Source organism: Solea solea, chromosome 10 (genome assembly GCF_958295425.1).
Source record: "Solea solea chromosome 10, fSolSol10.1, whole genome shotgun sequence".
Taxonomy (NCBI): Eukaryota; Metazoa; Chordata; class Actinopteri; order Pleuronectiformes; family Soleidae; genus Solea; species Solea solea.
In genome coordinates this window covers 21,992,231-22,002,780 of record NC_081143.1, presented here as the reverse complement: position 1 = coordinate 22,002,780, position 10,550 = coordinate 21,992,231, and the positions used below count along the sequence as shown (strand labels likewise).

General features: G+C 42.5%; 1 protein-coding gene across 1 annotated transcript in view; it reads left to right on the top strand.

Annotated features, from left to right (window-relative positions):
• The window catches only part of gnav1 (guanine nucleotide binding protein (G protein) alpha v1), a 29,968-nt gene that overhangs the window by 7,548 nt on the left and 11,870 nt on the right, over positions 1–10,550 (top strand). The window contains exons 3-5 of the mRNA XM_058641121.1: positions 3,907–3,999; positions 4,479–4,639; positions 7,531–7,659. Of these exons, the coding sequence (XP_058497104.1) occupies positions 3,907–3,999; positions 4,479–4,639; positions 7,531–7,659 (383 nt within the window). The remainder of the gene's footprint in view (positions 1–3,906; positions 4,000–4,478; positions 4,640–7,530; positions 7,660–10,550) is intronic.

Sequence of the window (10,550 nt, the reverse complement as noted above, 5' to 3'; positions counted from 1 at the left end):
TAAGAATGCTGTATAAGATTGTGTGTGTGTGTGTGTGTGTGTGTGTGTATTTGTTGCCTCTTCAGGACCTTTTCCAGCATAAACACTGGTCTTGTCAGGACAAGCAGTCCTCATGGAGATCAAAACCTGATCTCAATGAGACAGAACCTCATTTCTGAGGAACTGGTTAAGCTTAAGGTTAAGATTTGAATTGTGGTTAGGTTCAAGTCAGTGGTAGTTACATGTAGGACCTAACATGCTGCTAACAGTGATATAAACACTGATATTTTCAGGTCCAGAAGTCCTCATGGAGACTAAAGCCCATCTGAGGCTCGGGTTAAAAGCAGGATTAAAAAGTGAACTGTGGTTAAAGTTAGGATTAGGCATTAACAGAATGGAAGTCAGTGCATTGTCTTAACAACAATGGTTGTGCAAACGTGTGTGTATAAAACTTTTTGTCATAGACGATAAGCAAAGAGGAAGACTGGCCTGTGTTCCACGCATTTAAAGTGTCTGATGTTGTCCAAACATGACCAACACCCTCTCTCCCTCCCTCCCTCCCTCCCTCCCTCGAGTCAGAAAGGGAGGGAATTGGAAACGGTTGATAAGGAGGACAAAGGTGGACCGAGAAGGAAAGAAGGAACAATAATGAAGTCACTGAAGACTCTGTCTGTCTGTCTGTCTGTCTGTCTTCAGTGGCTTCATTATTGTTCCTTGTTTCCAGGGTACAACATGATGCATCTGTGACATCATCAGTGTCTTGATGGGAAAAAAGACAAGGAGAGATAAGGCCAGAAGATACTGGTAGTCAATGATTATATCAAAAATCTAACAATATCTGCATGTAATACTGTGGCTGTGCTGCTGCTAAAGCTCTGACGTTGTCGAGTGCAGCACAAACGCAAGGGAACGTTTTGGGATCAGAGCAGACGCAGAGAAAATAATCCATGTTTTTCTAACGAGTAGGTTGGATAGTGAGGTTTTGCCCTTTTATTTCTGGCTTGGCAGAAATGTTAACCAGCAAACAGCAGCTTGTTCAACACATTTGCTTCTGTTTTTCGGCCTCCTGCTTCTTTTACAACTGATTTTGGGATCTTTTTAATTCACGTACAAAGCTCTTAATGGTGCCGCTCGTTCCCACATTTCAGATATTTTAATACCACGTTGCGCAAGTTTTAACTGTTTAACTGTTAAATCAGTTGAAAACCTTCTCATTTAATGAATGCAGTGTGCTCTTGCCTCTCTATTTCTGCTCATTAAAAAAAAATTCTGCCCCTTTTTTATAACCAGATTGTGAAACACTCTTCATTCTCCTGTGTTTACTTCAGTGCTGTTTTTTGGGGTTATTTACTCGGGTTCCAATGATTAATCAGTTGGAATATTATCAAATGTGAATATTTTCTGCCTTTTGCTCCACATCACATAACAAAGAAGATTAAAGCTGAATAATTCTGGTTTTCCGACAAAAAAAGACATTTGAGCATCACTTTGTGGTTCGCGAAACAACATTTTCTAACATTTTATCGGCAAAATAACTCTTAAATGTTATACTTTGCACTTTGAGTTGTATTCTATGCATATAAATGAAAGTATTGGGCTCAGATACATAGTGTGGCGTCTCCTTAAGGTTGATGTACAACATAAGAGAGGGAGTTGTGTTGATGTGAAGTCCTGCAGGCCCTGTAAACTGCAGACAGACTCAACATTGTGAACTCCAAATGATCCAGAGCATTTTTTTTTGTGGACCAGCAGACAGACTTACTCCTAGCAAACCAACTCGGTTACAAAACAAATGTGCTTCCTTCCTCTCAGAACCACTTCAAACGTGATATTGTTTGAATATTTTAAACGTGCAGCGTTCCGTCGGTGACACATGGCAGTGTGGACCAGCGGGAAAACATCATGGGGATTGTGTATACTGCGTTACTGTGCGTGTTTATGCGTCGACTCCCTCACACTAAAAAAGAACCACTTGCTCGTAAACAGCCGCTACAGGCTGAGTGTTTTCAGCGAGTGCAGGATTTGTCGTCCCGGGACACATTTGCGTGACACAAGCGTGCTATCGCTCCCTCATCACTGACTCTCCGCAGCACTGTTTATGAGCGTAAAACATTAAAACTTACGGCACAAAGATGCCGTATTTATTGTTCTTGTGGTAATAAGAGCGAGTCATTGTCATGCAACAAATCTACAGCGATAGGATAATTGTGCCACTGGGGTGATGACAGTGATGGCTAAGCAGGGGGAGACGAGCACACAAAGCAGCTTATTTCCGACACAAATCAATGCAGTGCTGTCGGCAAGCGTTCCCCTGAAAGAGAACTTAATTTGTCCCTAATGCCGTGGTGTCAGCAGCCGTCCTGAGACTGACTCTGCTCGCAGGATGAAGGCCTGTCATCTCACACACTTATCTCACTTTGCACATTTCGCAGCGAGCGCAGCGCGTCTCAATCTGGACACTAAAACACACAGAGAGACAGGAGAGCGACCAGACTGTGATGGAATCATGATGGAATGTGAAGCTTATCTTTAGCTGGCAGCAGAGTGGCAGAGAGTGCACACACACACACACACACACACACACAAACGTCACATCTTCCCAACTCTCTGTCGGAGTCACTCTGCTCAGTCACTTAGTCTCCAGGTTATAGAGTTATGACTTTAATTACTGTGATAAACGCTGTACTTTTACACTCTTTCTCTGTCGTCAGGATTGATAGCTCTTTTGCTGCGTCTGTACAGTATATAAATGTGTAATGGGGCATATTTTAATCACAGCGCCTTGTTTTTCTGCTTTCTTACAGTATATTGTTCAATTCACGTCTTTATGGTTTTTGTGTGGCTATTATTTTAGTATACTGTATATTCTTATAGGTATTCAATATATTCAATAGGCTGCTAACGCTTTGAGTACAAGTGGTTATTTGAGTTACTTGAAGTGATGGATATCACTGGGTATTTTCCTCTTTTTCGGACCATTCCCTGTAAACGTTATAGAGATGGTTATCTGTAGACAACTGGACTTAGTCCTCTCCTCCCATCCAAGAGGCTTCTTCAGTTCCGGCTGTCGAATGGAATCAGGTGAGATAAGATTGGATGAGATAGACGTTCTTGTCCCAAAGGGAATGTGTCTTAGACGGACACATACAGAAAACCCAAATGTCATAGTGTCATTGTGCACGACGACAAGTTGCACGTTGTACCCATAGTACAGTACATTCAAAAATGAAAATCCCAGTAGATTATCAGTTTCTGAAACACTCAGTCCGGCCTGTCTGGCACCAACAACTGTGATATGTTAGAAGTCACTTAAATCACCTGAGCATCAGCCGTGCTCAGGTTGATCTTCAGCAGATCGTCTCTTTACCACGTCTACATGCAGTGAGTTGCATGAATGTGGTTGTCTGATCAGATTGAATTCATCCATCTACTGCTTTATCCTCCACATGAGGGTTGCAGATGTGGGGATTACCTAATCCCCACATCTGCATAGTTAGGAGTTGTGCTTGTTCAGGTGCTTGTTCCCAGAGCGCAAGTCAATTCAGATATTTGCATTAACAAGCAGTTGAACTTTATTAAGTGAGTGTATATGTACAATACAGGTGTTGTTCTATGTCTTATCGCCTGAAAAAAACAAAAAACAAAACTTTAATTCACTGAAATCTCTGCTTACTGCTCCCAGTCACGAGATAGAGGGCCCACGTCATAACCCCCATGAAACAACAAATGACAGTACCAGTATACCAGAAATCTTGTCATGATTCTGCTCATTCTCTGTTAATCATCTAAGTTTTCATCTAACCTTTTCTTGAAGTTTAACCTCGGCCCTGATGAAAATACTCCCTTGTATGTGTGGTCACAAGCTTGTCCTTCAGTGGGAAGAACAACAAATGATGGACTTGACCTCTGAACTTTGTCCCTTGGCAGCCTGCAGTGCTGGATAACCTCCTGACCTCCATGAAGTTTGTCCTCCATGGCATGGGCGTCCTCAGGATCAACCTGGCAAACAGCAGGAACAAGGTAGTCCCTCTGCATGTCTCCATGCTCTTGTCATCACTCGTCTCTTCCTCTTCCAGTTTTTTAAGGGTCGTTTTTTCTGCTGTAATGCACCCAGATCCCCACAAGAGGGAGACATGTGACCGCAGGTGCAGCTGCTTCGTATTACACACACACACACACACACAGATCGCATGCATGAGCGTCAGCAGAAAGTTAAACGGTAAACGTGGGTGGTTTGATGGTGATGTTCCATTTGATTTGAACTTTATTGTTTAAGTTATTAGAGCTCATTCACCGCCCGTCCACCGGGCACATCCTGCTGGGAGATGACGACCAAAGTGTTTCCTGTATTAAATGTCATCAGCGTGTGCATATCCATTCATTTGTGCATCGATACTGATGACCGAGCGTAGAGAGCCGAGGCAGACTCATAAACTTCTCTCACATCCTCTCATTTCCTTCTGACCCCCCCTCTCCGCCCTGTCTCTTCTCGCTCGCAGGTCCACGCCCATTCTGTCCTGTCATGTGGGCGGTGCTTTGACGAAGAACAGGTGCTGTTTCCCTTCCTGAGCCACGCCCTGTCCTGTCTGTGGACCGACCAGGGGGTGAGGGCCGCGGCGGCTCGGGGATACGAGTACGAGCTGAATGACTCGGCGCTGTAGTGAGTATTCTTGCAGAGCGCACTCAGGCTGGGCTGAGGAGACGCAGGGGTCTAATTAGCCCGACTCGCCGGCTGAGGCTCGGCCGTGTGCTCGCTGTCACTGGGAATCAGCCTGTAGAGTGGAGAAGACAGAGGGAGGGAGACATTGTAATTACAGGAGTACATGCAGTGGAGTCCAACAATCTGAGAGGTTTGTTGTTGATCTTGGGCTTTTTTTTGAAAGCTAAGTCAGAAGAGTGAAGTTTAAAATGCACATAGATAAGAGTCAAACCTCTCAAACATAGAGCATTTAGGCTGCTTTTTTCCCCATTACTACGTTATAATGTACATACATAAGAATGTGCAATATACAGTGTCTTATATCCTTTTTTTCAGCACAACCTATAGGCAATCTGATGACATGATTTGACACCTGAGCAAAAAGCACTCACATTTTAAAAAAATTGGATTAGTTTGTGAAATGTGGAAACGCGTCACATTTCAAAGTTAGCTTGGCTCGTTTTTCTGAACAAAAATAGAAGAAAAACAGTCTATTTTGTGACTTCTGCACTATTATCACGACAAAAACCATATACAATGAATCATAATTTTGACTCAGCAACACGTAAGAAGCTTGAAGATGTGACCTATAAACACACACCACGATGGAGGATGTCCATATAAGGAGTTGTGTCTTATTCCCACTGCAATTTACCACGGGTGTGCCTGTGGCACAGATCCGTGCCACGTGAGCACTAAGGGTTAAAGAAAGTGAAGAAGCGAGACTGACGACAGAAGACGATAGAAAATGAGACTCCGGTGTCGAGAGGATGTCGAGAGGATCGCATGTGTGCGACACAGACGTAAGACAAAGCCGGGACTCAACGGGAGGCCGTCTGTTCTCATCCTCTGCCCCAGCGACAGCCTTCCACTCTGGGCTTATCTACACCGACAGGACACCTGGTTCCCACTGAGAACTACCGTACATCACCATCACCTTCTGCTCACACACACACACACACACACACACACACCCTCGCTGACATAGTGCATTGACTTGACTCTTACCATAACCTTATGGAACATTCTGGTCCCGCAGTTCATTTGTCGTAGTTTGAACATCATTCTTATCAGTAATAAGATTCTGGTGACCGAGTGATTTTCTTAATTCTGGAAACAAGAACTGTGGCTCATCAAAGAATCATCAAAGGAAAACCCACTGAAGTTGAAATAAAAATGACATTTGCCCTAAATGATGTTGAAGTCATAAAAAATGAATCCAACAAGGAGGTGCAATCTGAAATAATTTGCTAGTAGTGTTGAATTCAAATAGATTCTGGAATATTATCCATCTACAAAGCTTCCGTCACATGCTTGTTTTTAGGGCTGCAACGATTCGTCGATTACTAAATTAATCCTCAACTATTTCTTTATTGTAGATTATTCGGTTTTAAAGTTTTTTTTACTCATAATTAGAACAAGTTTTCTGGTTTTCCAGCTTCTTAAATGTAAATATTTTCTGGTTTCATTTGACTAAAATCATTTTTCAACATTTTATGGACCAAACAAATACCCAAATTAAACGGGAAAATTGTCGTCAGATTAATATATTAAGAAAGTAAGCATTAGCTGCAGCTCTATTTGTTTAAATTATTATTTCCATCTCATCGTTGTGGATTAAAAACCTCACTTTCTGGCAGTTACAGTAAGTAACATGGTGGAGTATCTAAAGACTAAAGCAGCAAACATGAGAGTGGAACGATGTTTAGATGGTCACAGAGATGAATCTAAATGAATAATTACAGTTGTTTGTTCACCTTCACATGTTTGTCTGCATTGGCCAGTGTCCGACAGGCAGAGTGTGTGTGTGTGTGTTGCTGTAGAGGAAACTGATTCACTGAGAAGGTCACAGGCGTGTGTGTGTGTGTGTGTGTGTGTGTGTGTGTACATGTAAGGACATGATTCTGTCTTTGTGAGGACATTTTTTTTAAAGGCCCTTTTTGAGTTTGTTTTTTTGAGAAGAGTTGGTTTTAGGATTAGACTTAGATCTGGGTTTATATTCGGGCAGGGGTCTCCAAAGAAAGCTATTATTGTATTCAAAATGTTTGTCTTTCAAAGTGAACTCCTCTTATTTAGAGATCAAGAGATCCCAACACTTGAATGAAGTCACATGCACATGAAGGAAGTGCTTATTTGGGCCCACGTACGTATGCCAGCAGGTTTCCTCAAGCATGAGCTCCATAAAATCCAAACGTTGTTGTATTTATTTCAAAGTGGGTCACTTTTTTTTAATCACAATTTTAACTGTTCTTAAATTTCACAAATGCAACCGACTTTAGTTCTTATATTCACATATAAAACTTTATACAAGGTGTTCTCTTCATTTTATGGGTCACGGGGGGCAAAAGTGGCTCTTCTGATACTAGAGGTTGCAGACCCCTCAGGGTTTGGCATTTAGGGTTAGATGTTTGATGGTTAACGTTAGGGTAAGGGAATATTAGGGAGTGCATTATGTGTATGAGTGTTCTCGCTGAGAATGTGTGTGCCTGTGCGTGCACACAAGACAAAGTTGATTACACTCACTGTGTTAATCGATAATCTGCATGAAAGCTTAGCCTCAGTGTGTTATTATGGTAAATCACAGCGTGAATATTCATAGAGATGATCTGTTGCGCCCCCTGGGGCTCCAGTCTTATCACTGCACACCCTACCTGCCACCTGGCATGAGCCGGGAGCTCCAGGCCCATGTGAGCAAGCGCACACGTCCACGACTGATACCCGACTTTATTCTCTTGTGACGGCAAGTTTGTCTGCAGGTAATTAAACTTTCCCCGTTGTGTCCCCCTCCTCTCTCTTTCATCTGTCTTTATCTCCCTGCTTCCTGCGCTCCTTCCTCTGTCTGTGTCTCATAGTTTCTTTGAGAACATGACCCGCATCATGTCTACAGACTACGTGCCCACGGAGACTGATGTTCTGCGAGTGCGACTGAATGCAACAGGGGTGATAGAGACACAGTTTAAGGTCAAGCACCTCATTTTCAGGTAGACGCCTTTCATTTATTCATTCTTTGTATTAAAGATTCAGTGTGTGACATTTAGGGGAGGGTTTAGTGGAAGTCAGATCTTCAATGTAGTACCATCATTTTTTGGACTTAGCAAAAGCCTTTAACATGCACTTTAGAAAAGATCCTTCCTTTTGAGAGGCCACCTTCTTTTACCACGTGTTTCTACAGCAGCCCCGAACAGACAAATCAGGCCAGAGTGTGTGTCGGGATGCAGCAATCCACTTTTTTTTCACTTCCAATCCGATCCCGATACCTGAATTTGGATATCTGCCGATACCGAAACTATTCCGATATGTTTGCTTTAATATTTTTATCATCATTATTGTTGATTTTATATAAGGCTGTAATAAACTCTCTTATACTCCTTTATTTCAAATATCAGTCGTAAAGCTCTTTTTACTTCTCCATGATTGTGTGTTGGTGGCAGATTTTGAGGCCTTTATGACGGTGGTAGGGGGCTGACATCTTCGAAACAGACATTTGTGTTTTGTGTTTTGTGTTTTGAAGCGGAGGCTTACTACACAAAGGAAGAACAACAACATCCTTTCTGGGATGCAGAGGCCACCGTAGTTCCCTGACATGCTTAGGGAAGGGAGGGATGAGTGGAGGAGTGTGTTACGATCTGCATTTTTACCTATTGTTTTTGCACAGTGAGAGCGAATACAATCTGGTGACTTGATTTCCAGTCGTACTACGACTGACTCTTCTCCCTTAGCCGCGACACGCTTATCTCTATCTACAGCCTGTGCGATCTGCCCCGAGATGTGAGACGGAGTTTGATTCAGCTTGTCAATATGGCGCATGACAGCTCGCATCATTGGTTCGGTCTTATCAGAGGAGAAGCAGAGGGCAGGTATCTGAGTTCAGGAGGCTGATGTCAGGAGACCATATTCATCTCTGACCAATGAGCCGGTGTGGAGTAATACCACCCATCATAAATAAACTAAATCACTAACAAAGATGGTGTGGGTGCCAGACAGACTGGTCAGTAACACCATCTTTGTTAGTGAATTAGTTTATTTATGATAAGACGCTTAGATCACCTTTCTTTACCTTCCTGAAGCTCGTTTTTATGGAATTAGATTTGTTTCAATATTTTCAAACAACACTTTTCACTAAGCAAATAAAATATTGATTTAATCATTCAAAACTATTGTATTTTATTGTTTGAAAATACCCTTGTTCTTTGTGCTCCCTGATTTGTTCTTTGCACCGTGGTTTTTTTGTTTGTGGGCGGGCCTGAGAAATCTGCCTGCTGATTGGTTAATGAGTTTTGGAGCAATAGCTCATTGGACCGGAAGTCGTCACCGGCTTTGAGTTTTCCCCCTCGACGTTCGACAAAATAATTGTAAATATCTAATGCTTGTCAGATTATAAACGTTGGACTCTTACAATTATTTTCGACGGGGAACGAGTTCCAGACGGACAGCGACTCTAAGCATGTGACGTGAATTCAGTAGCCAATCAGCAGGCAGCTTCCTGAGGCCCGCCCGCAAACAAAAAACCACGGAGCAAAGAACAAGTGTCCTGTAAGTTAGAGTTTTGGCTTTGTTTCAAATGATTCTTTTCATGTTTCACTGCTGGTCAGTGGATAACAGACCAGCACATAATATGTGCGGCTAACGTAAACGTCAGCGGTTGTAAACTGTCCAGTGTCTGTCCCGTCTAACAAAAGTGTCTTTGAAATGAAGGTTGTTATAAACTGAGGCGCAATGAGATTGAGCGAATATAAAGCTAATGTGATGGTTGTCATATTTCAGGTATTTATTCAGAAACCAAAGAAATTTAGATTAAAAACAACTTAAAATGTAAATTCAGATTATCACTACAGTTCGTTGACTCAAGAAGGATTGTGCAGGATTTTCCGCCATTTTGCTGGAAGAGCAACGAGCTGTGGAACATGAACAGGATGCTTTACATGCACATCTAGTGCGTGTGTGTGTGTGTGTGTGTATACATACTGTACATGTGCGTGTCTCATCATGTACAAGACGATGAGATTACTTTGTGTCCCGAGGAGCATCTCCTCCCTGGTCTCCACCACAATATCAACCTGTCCTTCATAGTTGCTTAACATCACACCTCATATGAAATCACAATATTAAAATACATTACCTCAGGTTTTCATAAGATCTCTGTTTAGCATATAAACATGGTAGAGAGAGCCACTTTGTCAGACGTCGTGACATCAGGACGGGGCATTAGTGTCACACCTGAGCATCTCTGGATGCTGCTTGTGTGTGTGTGTGTTTAAAGTGAAGGCACTTGTTTGTCAGAAGTGTTTCATCACAGGCAAAAGTTTATCTTGTGCAGATAACTATGCTGCCTTTACCTCGCAGCCTTAACTGTTTGCGTCACTGTCGAGTCGCTCAGAATCTCATTGTTTGTTTGTTTGTTTTGTTCCTGCTTGTCTGGATTCTTTTTTCCTGGGAACGGTGACGTCACGGTTGAGGATTAGAGTCTCGGGTAGTGATGGAGGACGGAGCGGATAGGCCTCGCCGCCTCACACACCCTCTCTCTTATCTGCCTGAATTCTTCAGGACATAAATAATTGGTTTGAGTTAACTGACACGCAAACTCTGTGTGTGTGTGTGTGTGTTTTGAAAAGATCAAGCCCTTGAAGTTGACGAAGAGCTTTGCATATGTCGATGTAATTGCTTCAGGACTTTAACAATAAGGAGGGGTTTTGGAGAAGTGTGCCGTTTGTGTTTTCATGACCTGTGTCTTTTTGTCATAAGGAGAGAAAAAGTCTTTTTCTCTAACATGGGCAGCATGCAGTTTGTCTCATCTGCACGTATTTAGGTTTTTTTTCTTTGAACACAGAGCATTTAGGCTGCTTTTTTTCCTTTACTATGTTTAAACATACAG